The sequence below is a fragment of the Haliotis rubra genome, unplaced genomic scaffold (genome assembly GCF_003918875.1).
Source record: "Haliotis rubra isolate DU_JTF1 unplaced genomic scaffold, ASM391887v1 Scf2303, whole genome shotgun sequence".
NCBI lineage: Eukaryota > Metazoa > Mollusca > Gastropoda > Lepetellida > Haliotidae > Haliotis > Haliotis rubra.
In genome coordinates, this window is record NW_025766341.1 from 16,684 (window position 1) to 40,165 (window position 23,482).

The 23,482-nt window shown below is 38.7% G+C and overlaps 1 protein-coding gene across 1 annotated transcript; it reads right to left on the reverse strand.

Annotated features, from left to right (window-relative positions):
- Nucleotides 1-880: 880 nt before the first annotated feature.
- On the reverse strand, nucleotides 881-20,764 carry LOC124278092 (Bardet-Biedl syndrome 5 protein homolog). The gene is made up of 12 exons (XM_046713841.1): nucleotides 20,690-20,764; nucleotides 19,586-19,668; nucleotides 18,239-18,304; nucleotides 17,908-17,957; nucleotides 14,787-14,867; nucleotides 8,544-8,590; nucleotides 6,290-6,425; nucleotides 5,964-6,059; nucleotides 4,953-5,015; nucleotides 4,297-4,431; nucleotides 2,683-2,766; nucleotides 881-1,797 (listed from the first exon to the last, which is right to left on the reverse strand). Exons 1-12 carry the CDS (start codon nucleotides 20,743-20,745, stop codon nucleotides 1,672-1,674), a joined length of 1,023 nt encoding a protein of 340 aa, XP_046569797.1. The 5' UTR covers nucleotides 20,746-20,764; the 3' UTR covers nucleotides 881-1,671.
- Between the last annotated feature and the right edge of the window lie 2,718 nt (nucleotides 20,765-23,482).

Sequence of the window (23,482 nt, forward strand, 5' to 3'; positions counted from 1 at the left end):
TTATGGCTAGGGGGTGATGATGATTTTTATGGAGAAGCATGTACAATGTGAGTGACCCCCCTAAAATTTATGTACAAAGTAAGTGTCCCCCCCTGCATGTCATGTACAAAATCAATTACCCCACTCCCCTTCCCATATTTTTTAAGCATAATTTTTTAATAATGTTATATACAAAATGGATGACACCCCCTAGTACATGTGTACAAAATTTAAGATCCCCCACCTCACCAGAACAAAATGGGTGACACACCCACCCACCCCTTAAAATCATCATCACCCCCCTAGCCATAAATTATGAACGGTCCCTAATGATACATTCTGTCTGTAAGACACTTGGTGAACCTCAATTTCACGTCAATTTGATATTTCTATTCTTCATACAATATTATAATACCACAAAATATGCATACATTAATCTTGACCAGGAACCCTACTTCCTAAAACCATGGTCCAGTTTACACATGCTATTTAGAACCGCTGAGTAGGTAAATCATTTCTATGTACATGTAACATTATCTTGCCTCACACATAAATGTTGTTTTCTGATTGGCTGAGCGCTCTTCTATTATCTTCAATGTACCCCGCTTACAAGCGAGTAACATTTTCTATGTACCCCGCTGGGAATGCCGAACTCATTTGGTACTTCGTAGTTGTAATTCTTTATCTCGAATAACACTGAATCACGAATGATGTACGGAAATTACCGATGTTTTGCGAATGCAAATCAAAGAAAGGGAGATAACTCTAAATTAGTTTTTCTTGTCGTCTGGTACTCCATACTATGATCCAATACCTATGCTTCAAACAGTTCAAAATTACCATTGAGGTGTTCGGTAAGATAAATACGTTGTTCACTGGTCCCTGGGTTGGGCCCATGTTTCTTTATGTCCCCCCACCCTTCGGGCTCAGGGAACATAAACAAACATTGAGGGTAAATCAGCCCATGTCCCCCTCAAGACCAGTGAACAACTTATAATGTTATTGACTCTGTACAATTATACTGAAGTATTATCAGCCTTACATGTATGTATTGAACTGTATACTTTTACATATGTCAATCTGTATGTAAACCTGAAAAAAAGTGAAATAAAAATCAACAACAACAAATTCCATTCTAATATAGTCCTTATTTAAGGAACCTCACGCTTAAAGTGTCACTGTCACCAGAAAATAGGACAGGACCATTCAGCCATCACTGACAAATATTTTCTTAGGATGAAGTCAGGGTTATTTCCCTTCTTAAAAGATACAACCTTGTCACTATGGTAACAGTTAAGTCTTGACATCTCCTAGAGACAGTTATTTTGCTATCACCTCATAGTCGCCATGGTAATAGAAACCAGACAGGCTTCATCATTACAGACATCAGACAGTTACCATGGTGATGGAGACTAGGCCATCACACTATCACCTCCAAGAGACTGGACAGTTTTCATGGTAAATGAAACCTGACACCCTTAGCAGTGACAGAATGACACCCAAGTCGCCATGGTAACCAGACCAGACAGACATCATCATAGTAGATATCAGACAGTTACCATGGTGACAGCGACAGGCCATTCATGTTATCACCTCTAAGAAAACCAGACAGTCATTGAGGTGACAGATCGAGACCTGAGTCGGCATGACAATAGATTCCAGTCCGTTGCTATGGTGATAGAGACCAGGCCATTATGCTAACACCTCCCAGAGTCCAGACAGTGTGAAACCGTCCCTGAGTTTCTCCACTGCCAGACCAAGTTCCTCGGAGTATACAGGATCACGGTCTCGCTCCTTCTCCCCATCAGCAAAGTAGGCCTGAAACACACATTGGGTTGGTCAAGGTCGTTAGACAGGTCTCTGATAGAGAAGATCAATTCTTACCACGAAAATATGGCAGAGTTCATCTCTTTTGCAAATACTGTATGGTCAGGTTGTGCTAGACTCCAGGACAGATATCTGATAGAGAAGAAAAAATGTAAATTTTGAACTAGGGCCAGACCAATTTTATTTCTTGTTTTACGGATCCTCTAACATTTCAAGAATAAGAAGAAAAATAAAAGCCTCACCTGCCTTTAGGTTTTCTGAGGACAAAAATCCGTAAACAAGAAATAAAATTGATATGGCCTAAACTCAGTTTTTGAAAAATACTGTATGGTTAGGTTGGTGAAGCCTGCATTGTTTCAAGCTCATCAAAATCATATGCAACACTTTGACACACACTCTGTCGAGATCTGACATGACCCCCTCCATGTGGTCAAGATAAAAGAACCTTAAGTGAATTTTGAGCCAATCAGATGTAAGCTTTCTAAAACATTAACGTTGTTGTCAAAGTAGTAGACAAGGCACAAGTGACATTTCACCAACTTTGGAAGGGAAAGAAATGAAGCTTTGCAAAATAACTTCCGGTATTGTTGTAGTCTGGAAACAACTGAAATAAGAGTGTGTCAAACATTGTGACAAAGCAGTACCGCCCTTATTGTTCTCCATTTGGAACTGGCCAATTACAATCGTTTTGGGTATTACAAAATAAGATGTGCTGCTCCCATTGTTTTTCACACTGGTACAGAGAATTAAGATGCCCCAACACTGACTAAATCGATAACTGACGGAGCACTTTCAGATTTGGACAGAGCCGGTAATGTTTGAAAAGCATGATGTGACACTTCACTCCATGTTTGGTCGTCAGTGATAACTACTTACAGCAAATGCATCTGTGCCTCCATCATTCTCGATCTCCACGTCATCTGTGACTCTCTCCAGAGTCAGCTCCTCCATCGTCTGGGGCTGAAACAGTCACACTTACTCCACAACACATAGAAACAGACTGTCAACTGATGAGTTAGTGAGTTTACTTTTACGCTGCTTTTAGCAATATTCCAGCAATATCATGGTGGGGACACCAGAAATGGGCTTCATACATTGTACCCATGTTGGAAATCGAATCCAGGTTGCCGGTGTGATGAGAGAATGCTTTAACCACTAGGCTACCCCACTGCAGCCCCATCAACTGATAAAGAAATCATTGACAGGAGGAGGCAGAAAATGTTCCCTTCAAAACAAAATAAATAACTTGTCTTTGGGTTTTATCTTCAAATAAATTCTTTTCTAGTTTCCGTTCTGACAGGAAAATGTGAATTTATTTCACAATGAGCTGACCCGTGGAGATTCAGGTTAGAATTGGTCTTCAGCAACCCATGCTTGTCGGGAGGTCAGACTCCCTGAGATGATTATATTCCATTTGCTCAGATTGATTCTCTCACTTGCCTGTCTGGTCCAGACACGATATTATTTACAGACCGACACCATATTGGTGGAATATTGCTGAGTGCAGCGTTAAACAACAACAACAACAAAACAAATTGAGCCAGATGGAAATTACTGCTGATCAGGCATCACTGACCTACATGGAATAATTACTGCAAGTTTTCAGCAAAATATCATATGTAGTAATTCTTTAAATGCCACTTACAATATAAGTTCATATCCTACATGTCATTAGCTCAATATACCAAAAACAAATGAGTCATCACCTATGCTCATGTTTAAAATGTTGATTGTCAGAGACTAAAGGCCCATCTAATTCCAGCTACACGATCAGGACCAGACAAGTCAGGATCAAACAATCCAGAGACCGATATTATGAGCACAATTCACAAAGTCATGATGACATGTAATCGACCAGGCAATCTTCTGACCCCCAATCTTGCCCCAACTCCTGCCTCACAATCTTGCCCCCGATCCTGTCCCCAAGATCCTTTCCCCTTGTCCTGACTCCCGATCCTGTCCCCAAGATCCTACCCCTGTACCTTTCCCTTTGTCCTGCCCCCAAATCCTGCCCCTGATCCTGCCCCCTGATCTTGTCCCCTAATCCTGCCTCCCAATCCTGCCCCTGACTCTCAATCCTGTCTCCTGATCCTGTCCCCTAATCCTGCCCCCACTGCTGCCTCCCAATCCTGTCCTCTCAATCCTGTCCCCTGATCTTGCCCCTAATCCTGCCTCCCAATCCTTTCCTCTCAATCCTGTCCCCTGATCTTGCCCCTAATCCTGCCTCCCAATTCTGTCCCCTTGATTCTGCCCCCCGATCCTACCCCTGATCCTGTCCCTCTGTTCCTGCACCCTGTATCTGGTCCCTGATCCTACCTCCCTCCCACATTCTGCCCCTAATCCTGCCTCCCGATCCTGTCCCCTTATCCTGCCCCCTGATCCTCCCTTCTGATCCTGAATGATGATCCTTCTGGTTGCCTCCTACAACCAGCAACAGTGGCTTGGGATCTTGCCTAACCCAGAACATTGACGCTAGTGTTTGCTTCCTACCTTAGCATCTGTCTCAAACTCCACACCAAATATGGGACAGGAGCTGTACACACGATGGAGGTTCTGTATCTCCTTGGCTGTGTCCTTGAGCTTCTCCACAGGGTCGATGCGGAACCCCAGAACGTAGCCCCCACTCTGTCAGCAGAACATAGAACAACAGTGAAATGAGTTTAAAGTCGTCATTCAAGTTATCAGGCAGATAAACAAGGGAGATAAGCCTGAAGGGCTTCACATGATTCAAGTTGTCACTTTGAAACTCAAGAACATAAACACGATCCTGAAAACACTACTGGGACAATCTGGGCTTACATTCCATGATTAGTGAGTGAGTGAGTTAGGTTATACGCCACTTATAGCACCATTCCAGCAATATAACATTGACAATGACATCATGAGCCATGATCTACACAATTGGGATACGATGACATGTGCCAACCATGTCAGCGAGCCTGACACCCGATCCTGTTAGTCGCCGTCTATGACAAGCATCGGTTGCTGAAGACCAATTCTAACCCAGATCTTTACAGGTTTGCAGCAACCAGATTAAGATCTAAACAAAATTTCAGTCCAGGGACAAAATGTGGCAATGCAGGTTATACGTATGGGTTCCAATATCCACATTATCACACAAGGCCAAACGTGAAGGAAGCACCTACCATGGTGGAGGTCTCTACAACAAGAGCTAGTCCAAACTTGGAATCCCGGATTTTCACAGTTTTCTGAAGAAAGAGATCGTGAACAACAGTCGGTGAGTATATAGAAAATACATTCTTTACAATACTTTCATCACTTTTTTTTAATTTAAACATTGAACAAAATTATTTTAAAAATAGGTTTGAATTAACACATGCACAGAAGTGATTATATGATTAATCTCTGATATCAAAGTAGCGACTTCATCCAAGTTTTCTCAGTATCCTGTTCTTTCTTTTTCTCTTCAAATCTGAAATTACTTCGCAGCTTCTTACAAAACAATCTCATTAAAAATAGTCGCAGTTCTCGTTACCACTAAACAGAGATCTGATGTCATCCTATTAAAGTTCACCTCAGATTGACCTTTAGCAACACTGACCAATTAAACGACTAACAAGAAGTTGAGATGTGCCAATCAGAAAGCAGGTGTCTCAAGCTTTATGGTTCCAGTATCCATGTGGCAACTTCCATTCAGTTTCATAAAATATTGATTCAAAATTTGATAACTGAACAAAAGAAAGTTCTGGGTCCCGATCCACACAGCGTTCAAAGCGCTACAACATTCGTAAGCCTATGATAAACCAGGTCTTAACGTATGAACGCTTTGTGGATTGGGACCCTGGTATATCTCATTGAATGCCGAGATTGTGTGCAGTACTTCCAATCAGCTTCTTTGCCAAAAGTTTATTTGATTGAAGTGAGAGATAGAAGATGATTTTGATGGATCCAGTCATACAGACAGTAACTGTACCTGTTTTGTCTTTGAGGATCTATTATTAGAAATATATTCTGACTATCACTTTCATGATCTGGTAAGCTGGGTTTTCACAGATTTTTGTTTAGCAACAGTGAGAACTCCCATCTTATTTTAAACAAATTGCTTACAAAACTGATAAATAGCAAACAAACAGAATAAAGAAAAAGTATTCTGACATTAAATGATTTACCATCAGCACTGACAATATATGACTTACCATCTGCAGGTATGGTATGCTGACATTAAACGACTCATTCACGTTGGCATGCCAGACAAGTCTCACGTTTGTGATGTAGAATGTTCCTAAGTTCCCCTGTTAAGTACAGACAGATTGTTTATAATAGTTTCAGGGGTTCTTGTGCATTTTATTAGTAATATTACAAAAGAGTAAAACAAACAAAATGAACAAAACCGATATAAACACATGCTGTCTTTTCTGAAAGTGAAAGATGTTTAACAAAAAGTTGTTGGTTTTGTCTACGAAGCTGAATAGAAACAAAAAACGAGAAAGGAAAAGTGTTTTACTTAGACACAGCACTGTACCTGATCACTGGACAAGTTCCACACTCCATTGACCTGGTTGTAGATCTGTTCCTGGGGAAGGAGGCGCAGGTGCTTCTCTTGTATCAGGGCCCCTCGCAGCTTCAGGTCACGGTACAGTTTTGATGTTTCATATGCCCTGGGGTACAATCAGGCCATGAATCACGATACGATATTTTTTATTATTTTGCGTGCATGCGTGCGTGCGTGCGTGCGTGCGAGCGTGCGGCGTAAAAACTATGCGGCGCGGCGCGCGCGCGCGTATGGCGTCGCATGCGGCGTATGCGTGCATGCGAGGCGGCGCGGCGCGTCGCAATGCGGCGCGCGCGCGTGCGCGTATGCGGTTGCGTTGGTGCGTGCGTGCGTGCGTGCGTGCATCATTTACCTGTATGTTATAAATATAACACCGAGTTCTGCAAGATACAGTGCTTGTAACAGATGAAACAACATGGTGATGTCCCCGGTCAGCCATGTTAGTAGGAAACATTGCCACATCCCTAGTTTCACATGTAACATGTGAGTACTATAATGTACTCCCCCTGTCTTCCCCCAAATTGTTGTCATTGCTTAATTAATGTATTGTCTAGATCTGTTGTTGATTATATGAACTGGTGAATAATACAGACATAACAATTGCTTATTGCATTTGACTAGCAAATTGTGTCATGATATTTTTGCAAGCTCAAGTCATTCGCAATTTTCGCAAAAATATCATGCTTACAAAAAAATTGTGATTTACAGTATACTCCTGACAAGTTTAGTTAGTTAGCATTAGTTACTCACATTACTTTTGTATCCACTGATAGAGAATAACATTTGATACCAAATACAATACAACAGTTGCTCAATTCCATATTGAGAGTATGTAAGTCCCAAAACATTCAAAGTAAATATACATCTAACACATTATTTAATTGTAGGATATATATTATTTTAACTTATGGCCAGATTTATCTCCAATGGCTAACATCTGAAGGGATGGTGTAAATCAAGCTAAAATCAATGCAGGTAGCAAAAGTACTGTAAGTCCCCATGGTCCCTTGTATGGTGATCTACCTTCAGTTGCTGGCGATCTATAGCCTGATTTTATAATAATAATAATGAGAATATTTATAACGCGCCTTTTCCAGGCTGGATATCCTGCTCAAAGCGCACAATCTGATCATTATTACCACAGATAACCCAAGCTACCGTTTAGGCGGAACAAGGTTAATAGTCTCACAACTTATCTCACCGGGTACCCATTTCCTGCTGGGTGAACAGAGACAATTTTGAACAAACTCACTTTCCTAAGGTGAGACCACATGTATCACATGTGCTTCTTTGTGGGGCAGGACTGAAGTCCAGAAACTCTCAGGAGTCAAGATGTCACAGATGGTCACCCATTCAAGGACTCTATGTGCCCAACGCTTGTTATCTTCAACTGATTTTTACCTGAGCTCAACGCACAGGACTACACACCACCACATTATATATTGTGTTCTTGACTGATGTAGTATTTTTCACGGATCTCATACTAGTTTTAAGTAATCTGTTATAATCTAGTAGTTATAACTGTCATTTGATGACAGCATTTTAGAAAGTATTAATATATTTATTCTCAGCATATGACTTTTTGTCATCACAATATGGCCGAAATATTGCCGATGTGATGTACAAATTTATAAAGAAACATATATTTAGGAGTACTTCCACAAGGTAACATCTACAGAGGAAACTATGAGTTCAACCCATGTTGAGATATGGTTGCAGGGTATTTCTCCGATAGAACCAGAGCTACAGATAACTTTTAGGTCATTGAGTTATGTACTCGCTTGTGTTCATCTCAATTGGGTATCCTAAGTTTCCTTTGAGTAACCAAATAAATTGTACTCACCACACTCAAACTAAATTGGGTATTTTGCCATTTTCCATTAATTGTAAATGTTGGTTTATGTGTTTGTCATTTACATTTTGATCTGTAATATAATCTGTAAGTTCATGTGTTGAAATAGAACCTTTCAATATACGTCAGTTATTTTACCTATTCACCGGTACGCAAGCTAACATTTGACATTTTTGTGTGTATGCATGTAAGATCAAACTTAACGAGTATTTACAACAATTTGAGCGTACTTTACGCAATAGACGTAATAGGAACAGGGTTTTCACATAAATATTTGCGTAATTTACGAAGATACGCAACTTATCTGTACCTCTGAAGAACGCCAATATAGTTTGTGGTTAAGTGAGGATGATCTCACGTGTCTAAACCTACCTGTGAACTGCTATGATTGAGGTAAAGAGCCGTGGAGATCCTGGAATCTGAAACAACAAATCATCAGAATAACACTCTTGACCTTCTCAACAGTTTCAAACAATACACATAGGTGATGTGAGTGAGTTTAGTTTTACGCCACTTTTAGCAATATTCCTGCAATATCACGATGGGGAACCACAGAAATGGGCTTCACACTGTACGAATGTGGGGAATCGAACCCGGGTCTTCTATGTGATGAGCAGACACTTCAACCACTAGGCTACCCCACTGCCCCATAGGTGGGGAAGATAAACTGAACCTAAAGAAACAAGATAACCCAACTGCCACTTCTCCTTACAGTAGATATCTTGCTGTCTCAAAGGACCCTTGTTAGAGCTCTTGCTTTCAAGTGAAATCTGCTCAGAGGTTATATATTTGAATTGTAAGACCTGTGGTTCTTTTACAGTTGCATTGTTTCAACAGCCTTGTGAAGTGCATCTAATTTGACTCTGACTGGTTAAAAGTCACAATTGTCTTCACACGCAAATTTCACGATGCAAATCAAACTATAAATCAACCTATAAATCAACATATCATGGCTGGCATTGTAACCCACTGTTTTCCCACTGAGCTACTGAGGAGAAAGGGTGGTAGCTCTGTCATGTCTTGACTTCATCTGTCTGTATGCTGCACTATAGTTTGGCATGAAATGCATGTGGACCCGTTTTTTTGTAAATATCTCTTCATCCAATGACCCAATCGATCTCAAACTGTGCAAGTGGATGTTTTGTCAGACAACCTAATCACATTGTAAATCACTGATTTTATGCATTTGTATTAAAGAATCTGTCTATGTAATTGTCAACAAAATAAACAGCAGAACGCAGACTGCTCGCAGAGGGAGGGAGCCAATGACCTGTAACAGCGGCAGTGTTGGGTCATAAAGGTAAATGCACGTGCAGTTCATGATAGTTACCTGTGCACTGCACACAGTGATAGACCGTTTGGATCATTCACATTGACTACTTCTAGCTGTCATCATGAAAGCTTATTCAGATGATGCTAAACGTTTAATTAGAAATGTGTTGAATTTTTTTTAAAAAGAGAGCAAACGTAGCAAACCTATTTATAAGGTGTGGGATTACATGAAACATACAACTTTTGCTCTTGGCATGAAAAAGAACATCGTGCAAAAAATTGTGAAAAATAAACCAACAACCAATAAACAAAACCCTGTACAAAAAGGTAGGCATCCAAAGTTAGATTCTTTTGACATCAGGGTCATCAGAGATGTCATTCGCTGGCTATTTGCTAGAAATGAACACCTGTCCACAAGAAAGTTAAAACACGTCCTTGCAGAGGATCACGACATTAATGTTTCTAGGTTTATGCTAAGCAAACTACTGCTCAAATTTGGATACAAGTACAAGAAGGTAGCAAACCAGAAACTTGTAATGTGTGAGAGATCTGATATTGTGAAAATAAGGTGTAACTATCTGAGAGAAATTAAGCAGGCAAGAGAGGATGGGTTCGAACCCATATATCTGGATGAGACCTGGGTCAATGCAAACCATACTGTTGCCAGACAGTGGCTACCCACTGATCCCAGTGATGGTAGGAAAATACCAACAGGCAAAGGTGAACGTTTAATCGTTCTTCATGCTGGTTCCCACCGTGGATTCCTACCTGGATGTGATCTGGTATTTCGGTCAAAGAGCAAAGATGGTAGGGACTATCATACAGAAATGAACTCAACGGTTTTCACACAGTATGTTGAGGAACAATTGTTGCCAGCTCTGCCTTACAAAAGTCTTGTTGTCATGGACAATGCTCCCCTATCACAGTGTTCGGAGATACAAACAATAGGTGCCCAACTTCCAATACAAAGAAGTCAGATATGCAGCAATGGCTAACAAATAACAATATACAATTTTCAATTAAGGCCACTAAACCACAGTTGTACTCTTTGATTAAACCTAACAAACCTCCACCCACATATAACATTGACAACATGCTACATGCCAACATGGCCATAAGGTCTTGAGATTACCACCATTACCACTGTGATCTCAACCCAATCGAACTTATCTGGGAGACCTTAAAAGTACAGTGGCCCGAAAAATCAATCATTCAAGTTGAATGATGTCAAGCACATTGTCAACACTGCTATATGTGACACTGACATTGCACGCTGGCATGCATGTGTTGAACATGTCAAGAAGGTGGAGAAAGAGTACTGGCTCAAAGATGGCTTGAAGGAGCAAACAGTTAATCCAGTTGTCATTCGTCTGGACACTGATGACTCCTCTGTGGAAGAATGGAGTGAACTTGATGAAGTTTAATTCTGTTATTATATTTACAGATAATAATAGTATCCAGCCAGATATGCTCAAAGAAATATAACTTCTTTTAACAATGACAACACTGACTAATTCCATTGACTTATAGTGTAACAAGAAACACTCATTTCACATAAAATTATCATGAAAATATAAATATTAACTAACTATATGCTTAAAGCTATTAGAAATGCATTGCTTAATTTGGAATGTGAACGACATCAAAACATAACACTTTTGTCTTCATTCTATCTTTTCTTCAATGAGTGTGCATGATTGTGTGTGCTTGTGTCCGAGGATACGGGGCTTTAACAGTTGTTGAGTTCTAACCATAGGTGGTCCGATTAATGATTTAGTGTAAATATACTTTCTGTGTTCTTTAAATGCATTTCCACTTAGGTACTGCATAAACAAAATATGACATTAACATTACAAATTTAAAGATTTTAACCTACAGAATAATTCTCACTAATGGGTTTTGTGGTTAATGTTGAACAACCCAGAGAAACAAACGCCGTATGATGGTTTACAGTTGGCACCCACCTTAATACCCTATTCACGATCTGTGACACCTCTTCATACCTGTCACGTGCATAACTGACCTACATTGACGAACGGTGACCTTTATGACCCAACACTGCCGCTGTTACAGGTCATTGGCTCCCTCCCCCTGCAAGCTGTCTGCGTTCTGCTGTTTATTTTGTTGACAGTTACATAGACAGATTCTTTAATACAAATGCATAAAATCAGTGATTTACAATGTGATTAGGTTGTCTGACAAAACATCCACTTGCACAGTTTGAGATCGATTGGGTCATTGGATGAAGAGATATTTACAAAAAACCGGGTCCACGTGCATTTCATGCCAAACTATAGGAATCTTTTAGATAGTTTATACAGTGTTTAAAATTCCCACTTGCCCGACCGTCCGGAACGGTCTGTTTTCATCTCAGACGGTCAAATTTAAAAAGGAGCCTGTTTGGTGGTCTGGTAGATATTTTTACCCCTAACAGTAAATATTCCATAATATCAGACAGGTTCTCTTGTCGTCAGTTTGAGGTGTTTAACGTATTATGATGATTATGTTAAACTACTTACGATTGGACAGTTCATGTTACGATAACCAATCACAATCATGTGCTTTCAGTTTACCAAAACTCGGTGCATTGCCTGTTAGTGCTATGTAGTTCATTGTGATGCCTACAAACAGTGAATGGAGATTGCGCGAGTTGGTAGTCACCAGACAGGCAAGTTTGTATTCAGAATGGTAATTTTTTAAAGTTACCAGTCCGACTGTCTGGCTAGGGCTTCAGCGAGTCCATTTTTGGACTCGCAAGTAACTTTCGAGGAGTGAGACTTCATTTCGGACCAGTACTTTCGAAATTCATACCTTTCAAGCAAGCGATCAATTGTCAAGATAGTTACCTAATCATTTTAAGAAGTGAAATCTCAATCGATGTATAATATTTACTCTCATCTGCAGACTTGTAACAACTAATACCATACAGCCACACCTTGTGAGGAGTAAACTATTTAATCTAGGTGTTAATAAAAACATTATCAGATGGGTTAAAGAATTCAGGGTACATAGAACTCAGTATGTCAGTGTCAATGGCTATCAATCTTCTTTTCTCTCAACCTCTACTGGAGATCCACATGGCTGTGTTCCTTCATCCGTACTCTTCGTTTTGTATACCAATGACTGTTACTTGTCAATATATGACTTGTTTACTGTAAAATTTGCAGATGACGCCACTGTTACTGGCCTAATTTCTGATTCTGAACATTATTATCGTCAAGGCATTGACAAAACCGTAATAATGACAGTTTTTATCAAACCTTTATTCAAAGTGTGTTGACCTACAATTTTCTATGTTGGTATGGGGATCTGTCTCATCTTAACAAAACAGACTTTTCAAAATTGTTAATACTGCTTGCAAAATTTCTGGAGTGTATTTGAGTATAGTCAAAAGACAGCTAAAATTAGATTTGATAGTTGACATATTTGATCTCACCATTTTGAACTACTTCCTTCTGGGCGCTGCTGTCGATTACCTTCCCTCAAAACAGAGCTCGACAGTCTTTCATACCATCAAGTATTAAGTGAATGCAACAAATATTTTGAATCACCATCATGTGATTAGAACTAGAATTATTCAGCCTCTTTACCTATGTGGTTAATTGAATTATATCATGTCAGTTTTATTTGTAAATAGCATTCGTTTTGAGCATGTAATTATTGTGTATATTTTTGTGAACTGTGTATATATTTATTTTGAGACAGTTTGGATGTATGAGAATTTCCTCCGGGATAATAAAGTTATATCTTTTTCTTAATATTAGACGTTAACGGCCGCTCATGCTTAGCACATGGCAGACAGTCCGTCAACGTCAATAATTCGAGTTATCTCCCTTTTGAGTCCCTCGAAGTCCTTGAAAATGGTCCTCCAGCTAAACCCGAGTCCTTGTAAAATGGACTCGAGTCCCCCAGCAAATAAACACGACCCATCTAGGGGAATCAAACTCAGAGCGAACACTTTAACCACAAACTACCATATCACTCCTGTAAGGGTGAGAACTAGGGCTGCACAATATAACCGGTTTACCGGTATATACCGGTTCAGACATGAAAACGATACGTATTGCGATACGTTGATCGAAAACCGATATTTTGACATCCATTCGGAAAACCTCGTAACAGTAGTAACACTCAGAAATCTTCGGATATTTTCGTTTTTCACATGAAAAACATGCGTTTGTTGTAAAATGGCGACCCCCAACAACGAACAATCTATTGTGGTGCCAAATACTAGGGCAAAGGTTTCAGTATGGCAGCATTTTGGGTTGAAAAGTTCACGGTAGATGGAACTATTAATAAAAGTGTCATGGTATGTAAAATATGCCATGATAAAGTAAATTAAAAGTCTTTATTAAAGCTTAATCAAACATAGTGATTTTGTTGTGTTTTTGCTTTATAAATCAAGCATTAACTTCTTGCAATATATTACAATACATATCGCAATATATGCTTTTGCATCGCAATATATCGCAATATGAAAATTTTCTGCAATACCCACCCCTAGTGAGAACTGTCAATACTTTATCGTGTGAACACATTCAGGCTATTTGCAGTGTAGCTGCTGCTTTTAACTGAAACGCCAAGTATCGGCATGGAGGGAAGCCAGTGAATATTGATGATAATTCAAACAGCCAAATGCCTCCTGTATCTTGCACACAATCAAACAAATATATATATCACAGATAAAACTAGAATGTCTTTTCTTTCCTCAATTTGCCGTCATAAAAACACAAAGAACAATCATCATACATATTTGTTTCTTGTTTGTCACAAGTTAACAAAATATTTTGCATTGTGCACATCACAAGGTAAGTGAGTGAGTGAGTGAGTTTAGTTTTCGAGCACTCAGCAATATTCGAGCTATATGTTGGCAGTCTGTAAATAATTGAGTGTGGACCAGACAATCCAGTGATCAACAGCATGAGCATCAATCTATGCAATTGGGATACGATGACATGTGTCAACCAAGTCAGTGAGGCTGACCACCCGATCCCGTTAGTCGCCACTCACGACAAGCATGGGTTACTGAAGATCAATTCTAACCCGGGTCTTCACAGGCCCACAAGGTAAGTCTCAATGATAGATAAGTATGACTTAGGGATATACTAGCTAACTTTCATCCATGCAGTATTGAGTAAAATATTTACTAAAAGAATGCATTTTGGTTTACTTTTCTTATGCTGTTTCTTGGGATTAGTGGAATATGTTGTCAAATCGGGACAAAAACACATCTAAAGCTACCAAAGCTCTAAAGCTATCGTGTACGATACATACAATTATTATGACCAACTAGTATGACATCTTGACATCATGAATAAAAGACGTAACAAAAATCAAACTTACCAAGTTTGTAAAAATGAATTCAAATCTTGTTGCACCAGCTTTTGTTAAGACAAATAATGCCTCGGTTGTGCCCCTAAGTTTCTGAAATGAAAGGACGAAATCAGGAAAACTGACCTTATGTCACACAACTTGTATTTGTTCCAGGCTGAGAGAACATTGCAGAGCAAAATATAACAGAGAGTCTCATTCAACCTGCAAAACAGTATTTGAGATGGTGTCTTGCATGAGCCTTGAGCATATAGAGAAAAACTAAAAGACGTACCTCGGCTAAATCTGAGAAGTATTCCTACTGACCGTATATTTCTGATACCTGAGCCAAAAGTTTCAAAGGTTGACCTATAATTGTTTACTTCACTCTGAAACTTCTTTAAAGCTTGGGTACATCACCCCATGGGCCCCGATGGACCAGTGAACAACATATTTATCTTACCGATAATGTTAATTTTGAACTGTTTGAAGCACGGGTATCGGATCATAATAAAGAGTACCAGAGTTAGGCAATTAGCCAATACTAGATTTTCAGATGACATGGAATCTAGCAGACAACAAGAAAAAACAAACTTAGAGTTATCTCCCTTCCATCGATTTGCATTTGCAAAACATCTGTAATTTCCGTACATCATACCTGACACAATTATTCAACATAAAGAAATTTTACTAACACGAAGTACCAATTGAATTCCCACTTTCGGAATTCACAGCAGGTAACATAGAAAAAGTTACTCACTTGAAAGCGGGGTACATTGAAAATAATGGAAGAGCGCAAAGCCAATCAGAAAACGACATTTATATGTTTAATTAACAACATTACTGTAGAAGTGATGGCTGTCATATAGGTAGATGGCTTTACAGAATACAAATATGTGGATTCAGTATGCAGTAGAAAAGTATATTGTATCTTGAGGGATGCACAATATATTTCACTGTACCAAATTCTTAACAGCATAAAGTACCTGTGTTGAATGTAATCATTACATCGTTCTGTACAGTGCTCTACACTACTTATCACTTTACAGGACCCTCATATTCCATGTAAGAGAAAGTCCAAAATCGGTCGATTAGTTTGGCCCATTAGGCTCGATGGATTGAGAACTTTCTCCAACTTAAAACTGAAGTCAACATTGTATTCGTCTGCTATAGAGTGTATGTTCCATTGGATCCAATCATCTGTTATCCTACTACCCGAGTCTTTCAAAACTATCTCAGGTCTCAAATAGTCGCTATAGTACTGTCGGAAATAGACAAAAACTGTATTTTCTCATTTATCTCTACAATTTATGTAGTTGATATGTGAAAGTGTGAAATATCTGTTAAACTAAATTCGGCCCAACCACAGTCTCAGTGGTAGAGACATAGGAAACAGAGAAAAATGACTTTACTGAAGGGAAATAAGTGCACAAAATGAGCAATGCGGTTTTTTTCTAAGTCGAAAAGGACTTATTTGGAACAGACCATGGCTTTATGCAAATTAGTGTGCAACGATATTGTATTACAAAGGACACTTTTTAAATGCCCAATTTGAAATTAGACGTAGATTCATTATAAACGATAGCTGACGTAAAAAATAATAACTTTTATGCTGAAACTATTAAGGATGTAGCTACCATGGAGTCTCACTGTCACTATAAAAAGAAACAGATAGGAGGGGTCGCCTCAAAAGCAAAACCTGGGATCGGGCTGGGGGATAGAGATATCAGCTAAGATAAGATAATCCTTTAGGGCAATTATACTGGGGAGGTACACGGCACGTCATAACAATTTACAAATAATATCCAGTCCTGTCGATCTTCGGGTGGGCATGCCACCTATATACTACGATGCGTTTCTATGGTTTTCGGGTATCATATTCTTTTACATATCTCAACATAAACTTTATGAAAGAAAGACACAAAAGATGTTAATCAGTAGATGAGACATAGTCAACACACATGAAAAAGCAAAAAATATCTTTGAGATGACCCCTTGTGCCTGCAGGCAGCACGTGCATTTCATGCCAGGTGAGTCGACGGTCCATCGTCATACCTGGCTGAGCGACCTAATTGCCATCTATAGACTGATCTATTGTTTTCAGCAGCTATTCGTATTTTTTCTAAGTCTTGCTCGATTTTACGATGCTTTTCTGGATATCGTATTACGCATCCCACTGAACGCCCAGTTAGGCTGAAGTGGGTTATTTCGACATATGCTATTTGCAACTGTGTAAATTTTAGGGATACAGAGTAACAGCCTAAAAACAGTTTTTTTCAAATTTCCGACAGTACTTTAGAGCCTGTTCAACTTCCTTTTAACTGTAAGGACCCTACAACATAGTAATTGTGGAGTCTTCTCAAGTCCTAAGTTTTGTAGAGCAAGATAAACCACAGGGGCCTGTATAGAGTAAGTCAGATAGTTTACTATATTTCAAACAGACACAGGGACTCACTCACTGTCAAGCTAATTAATAAATACTGGAAAACAGAATGTTATTGCAGAAGAATATTATCATCAACACAATCAAGGTTCTTATAATTCTTCAACATATTCGGTTGTTCAGAGTTAGCTCCCTTTGAATTATCTGCCCTTGATTTCCACAGCAACAAAATGACAGATACCCTTCGTATGTTTGTTTCAGTTTGCAATAGTTCATGTTAACACATGTTTATATTGGAGTTGAATCTGAATGAATCACTGACATACAGTAACAATAATTACATACTGCATTGAGGTGCATTCTGTTGAAGCAAACAACACTGACCATGAAAATCATGTTATGCTATTACCTTCATCATTATGTTCGCAAAACTTGTTGTAACGTTCAATTAAACATTCCACATTAAGGCTCTATATCATTTCATTTATCTGTAAACCACTGGCATACAGACATACACAATGGGGACGGGGAGCCTGAAAGAATGGTCCAACAGCAACTTAGAAAATGATGTCGCACACAGGGAGCTATTATGTATTTATGATGTACACACTTGGGCAGAAACCTTCAAGTCAGTACATCACAATATGTATTGCAATATCTGTTAAAGTATTGCAATATATCACAATATGAGAATCAGGGCATTATCTAGCCCTATTATTTATATAAGATATTTATCGACATAAAAGTGTGTAAAACATGACTGCAACTTACAGATTGTGCTTGTTTGGATGATATGTTGATGACACAGTTGAAACCAATTGCTAAAACAGAAAAATATTAGTCATTAAAAATGACCATTAAATGTCTGGTGTTAAAACAAATATGTATATTTGAAATGAATATGCTATTTCTTTAACATCTTTAATGCAGGACTCAGCAATAGTCCAGCTACATGACCATAGTCTGTCAATTATAGATGCTGAACCAGATTATTGATCCATGCAATTGGAATATAACACCATAGAAGGTAGAAATATGGCCACCCCACATGATTACTCTCTGTGACCAACTGTGAGTGACTTGTAAAAGTGTTGCTACTTACATAGGTTGACTCTTGGGACAGACATGGAATGCCAGATAATACGCAAGTTGGAAACCAGCAGTCGACCTGAATAGAAACAGGATTTAATTGAAAACATTTCAAAGTGTTTGACTGAGTGCACTGTTGTATCACACAATGTGAAGCCATAAAACAGCCATATATAATGTCTTTCTTCTCTGATTTCATTCAAATAAAAAAGAGTAAGGTACCAATCGCCAGCAAACAATCTTGTTAGATCGCTTATTTTGAATGAGTGTGTCTTCTTATCCTGGATGGGATTTAAGCTCTGTGCTTTACTGAAAACTTATAATCCCAAATATAATATAAAGTGAATGAATGTTGTTTCATACTACAGTCAGGGGCGGTAGGGTAGCTTAGTGGGTAAAGCGTAAGCTCGTCACGCCGAAGACACAGGTTCGATTCCACACATGGGTACAATGTGTGAAGCTTATTTCTGGTGTGCCCTGCCATGATATTGCTGGAATATTGAATATATCACTCACACTACAGTGACAGCTATTCAGTACCAGCATGTCAGATTGTACGGAATCGGTCAGACCAAGGCAAACCAAAGGCTGATAGCATGAACAATAATCTTTATCTTCGAAATGGGAAATGAAAGACTTAAATGAAAAAAATAAAATAATCTTAATCATTTGACACATAACCAGCCAGGTCAAAGACAAGGTACTAACAGTGTACTTGTAAAAAAGAAGGAAGTATGCATGTGACTGATATGATGGCTGGCAACACCCTTACACTGACTGCATCGACATTAAGGTCATTGTGACTCTACTCCCTGTCTCTTTTGTCAGAATCCCACTGATAATAACATAAGAAGCATGCAAATAGTAAATAATCTTCTTCGGGGTTGGATATATATATGATGATTTCAATTTTAGTCTATCATCCTCTGTTTCGTATCAGAGACAGACTGGCTTTAAATATGATTATTTGTTTGCTGTTTAATGTTTCACTCAGCGATATTCCAGCTACATAACGACAATCTGTAAATAACGAGTCTGGAGCAGACTATCCACTGACTCACATTATAAGCAACGATCAATGTAATTGGGGTATGATGACATTTGTCACCCAAGTCAGCAAGTCTGGCCACCTGATCCCATTAGCCACCTCCTACAACCAGCACGAGTTGCTGAAAATCAATTCTAACATAGATCTTTATGGGTCCTTTAAATATAATGCGAGCACTCCTGGAATGTTTCAAGAAACAAAACAAACTGGGAGCCTACTCTGAAAACTACTAGTACCACAGGGGTAATCCGACAAGCTTCTATTTCTATTTCCCATAACATGCAGAATGAAATATCTGAAATCAACACTGACCCCTCTCGCCATTGTTTCCTTTTGTGTCTTCCACTGCATCAAGTCTGTCGATAAGTTTCTCTCCTGGTCTCATTCGCATTTGACTGGAAGGAGAACAGGGGACATCACTTAGCAATGTGATTAGCACAGAGACAAAAACTAACTATAATGATGTATCAGCAATGTTTCAATACACATACTGACTGACTGAGTTTGGTTTTACGCCACTTTTAGCAATATTCCAGCAACACCACGGTGGGGGACACTAGAAATGGGCTTCACACATTGTACCCATGTGGGGATTAAAACCCGGGTCTTCGGCGTGACGAGCCAACGCTTTAACCATTAGGCTACCCCACCGCCCCTCAATACACATAAGAGAGATATATGTATATATAGGGCTTTACCATCATGACATTCACAATTTACAAATATGGGAACACTGCATTCTACATTTCACCTATATCAGCTTGTGCTACTGGATGCTCTTAAACTTGCATGACGGCTTGAAACTATAAAGCTCGGTTCACGAATAAAATTACAAATAATTACTTCTCACTTGTCATTTTCCCTTGTGATCAAAATACAATTGCTTAATTTTGTGTGGCCCAGAAAACCAACATATTTCACGTCACTGGTTCATTCATGTAAGATACTATCATTCTGAACATACCCCAGAAGAGGTCCACAACCTTTTTGTATTGCAAATGGGCACCTGCAAATGTAATATCGATGATATGTCCGACACTGATCAAAGACACTCGTCTAGTTTGCCCATTAAATCTAATAATCTGATTATGATTATTTCAAGGTGTTAGGGTTTAGGTTTAGATTCAGCATTATGTTAGGTTTAGGGTTAGGATAGGCTTTCTATAAAAACATCTATATTCTTGCTATAAATCTTAGGCATAGAATGATAATAAAACGGGGGTTACGGGCGGAAATCTTTCCTTGTTTCTTGGTACACCTAACTGACAATTTTGTGTTTGTGTTAGTTACCAAAACATTCAACAAACAAAAACAAGCCTGAGGACTAATTTTGAAAGTCAGTTGAATCATTGAAAAGAACTAGGATTAGGCATTATTTTGAGCTCCCGTAAAAAACTATAAATGACATGACTGTACCTAGGATTGATGTCAAATCGAACATCTCTATCTTCCCACAGAACGTCGGCAGCCATGTTTAGTCGGAATCTCACCGGAAGCGGAAACCGTACTATAGATGAATAAAAAGGTAGAATCGATTTCGCCTGAACTATGATTCCTTTGCTAAACGAAACTCAATGATTATTCACTAACGTGCATGGAATACCATTAGTCGAATATGTGTTTACATGACGGCTCTCACATCTCCAACTGAGTGTTTTCTCTGACGATCTTGCCGGTTTGCTTGGGCGATTTTACGTGCGCTTCCGACATATTTAGGTAATTTTATTTTGAATAGCTTGAAGTTTCAAAACAACATACGAGTGCTTATATAACTAATCACCTTAAACCCTGTACTTACACACATTTCACTTCACTTTACTTGAGGTATTTTATTCTGATGTTTCTGGTGTCCTTCATATTATTTTCATTTAGGAGATAAACGTACTGTGAATGTTAGATGAATGTTAGACCGAATTGTTAGTCTCTAAATTTCATTTGAAACCGAACGCGTAGCCGTTTAATATCTAGAGAACCTCGCCCAAGTGTCTACTGATATTTAGGAGATAAACCTACTGTGAGGTAAAATCAGAGGTATATAACGAAATTATAATAGCTCTAAGTTTAATTTAAAACCGAACGCGTAGCGTGAGGTTTTAAATGAACAATTTAGAGCTATTATAATTTCGTTATCTACCTCTGATTTTCCAACACAGTAGATTTATCTCGATTCTACTATGAGAATTGTATGAAATGAACAATTTCAGGTGGAGCTCTTTCTTTGTTTACGAGTCAATACGTGAGGCGACCTCGCATTCCAATCTCAAGTGGCATCGTCCGAAACGGGGATTGGTGGCAAACCGTCAATGACTAACAAACTCCAGATTCAGTTATAACAAATCACGTTTTGTTTTTTCAATGCATCAATCACCAATCATTAACTGATAAGTTGGAAAACATATATCAAATAAATTTAAAAAGCTTGTTTCACATTTGAAAATTCCACCGTAGACCCTTTCCCCACCAGAATAATGGCAGCAACCTTGACCTTTTCTCGGAAGTCATTGTTTACATTTACGTGCAAATTTGGAAAGATGCGGCAGGCGAGCCTCTGACAGTTTGCGCAAGGTTAACCTGATTGTATGACTGAGATAGTCTTTGATATCTAATTACTGGTACTGGTACAAAATTTAAGAGTAGAAGCGCTTTTGCCCTGTCAACTTGACGATTTCACGCACCTCTACGTCTGCGTGCGACAGCTGTGGTGACACTGTTTTGTGACCTAGTGGCTTCAAAGTGTAGTGAATTCAAATTGAATCAGATTCGCCGGCATGTTCGCGAGTCTGTTGACAAAGAGCCAGATTTGTGGTGATATTTCCGAAAGGATGGATCAGGACATGAGGGTGTACCTCTGGCATAAACACTGTAAGGTAATTAATTATACTTTAATAGACTACTTTTGATCAAGCAGTGTAATGGATTATAAGAGGGATCATGACTAAGCTAAATAACTTTTTCAACGATATTATACTTTTAGAAAAAAAATATGTTGGGCTAAACAGAACGGTTTGCAGATTCTGTAATTGTGTTTTACTACCGCTAAATTTGAAACAGTACAAATTTCAAAATATCATTGATAACCCAACTGTTTATTTATGTGGACGGAAGGCATTAAAATTTCTTCGGCGTTGGATGTTAATGCATCCTCCGTTACCGGATCAAGATCAGTGGCGATATCATTGACGAAAGCTGATAATAAATTTAACACGGAAATTATGTAGCAGTCTATTACTGGATCTATTCTGATATAACATAGAATCAATGTAAACATATTTTGTTTTTGCGGAATTTTTATTCGGAAAGCAGACGATGTTTTGATCTTGTTCGACTGAATATTTGTTTCCATGCTTTCGAAGTACTTTTGTATGTATAAACACCTATTGCCGTGATTTACGCAAGTAGTGAGTCGAGCCCGTCAGCGCTAAATCCATCTTTAAAGACATATGTGTAATTTCCGACAGCAAAATCGCCGTAATTTATCGATGCATCGGTAGGTTGTTTGGTGTCCGCCATGTTGGTGGGCAGACAAAAATAGTGCATTACCGTAAACCATGTATGATTGCGCACGGAAAATCAGAGACCTGTATAACGTGATTATATACCTCTGAATGACTTTAATTAACCAATCACAATCCAGTGTTTACTGAAGTCATGGTAGAATAATTATTATAGATTTGCAGTGCAGCGATGTCATAGCATTGTGACGTCATCAAGTTCATGACGTCAAAGCATTGTCAGGGCATTGTACAAAATCTACTGTCAAAACGATATCTCCTCCTAGGAGATATCGTTTTATCTCACACAAGCAATATATCCCGTGGAACACAGTTTTGGATGATAAATACCGTTTACCGTTTACCAGGTAGGCAAATCTTACTAACGTTTTGCTGTAGGTTTGTATAAATAAGGATGTATTTTTACAAGTCTTTTTGATAAGTTAGAAATTGTTTGTTTATGGCTGGGGCTTTACATTGTAATTGTGTTTGAATAGTCTTATAATAGAAGGTAATATGATAGTGAGGTTCCCTGTTGAGGAAAATATCATATAATTGTATTTTTATTATGAATATTTCTATCACGTCTGTTGTGTTGATATCAGCCATGTTGGTGGTCAAGCAGAAGTAGTGCGGAAGTGTAGTATACGCGCGCATAGAAGCGGACTTAAAAACAAACGCATTTTCAATCCAAATTGATAGTGTCTTATGTTATTGA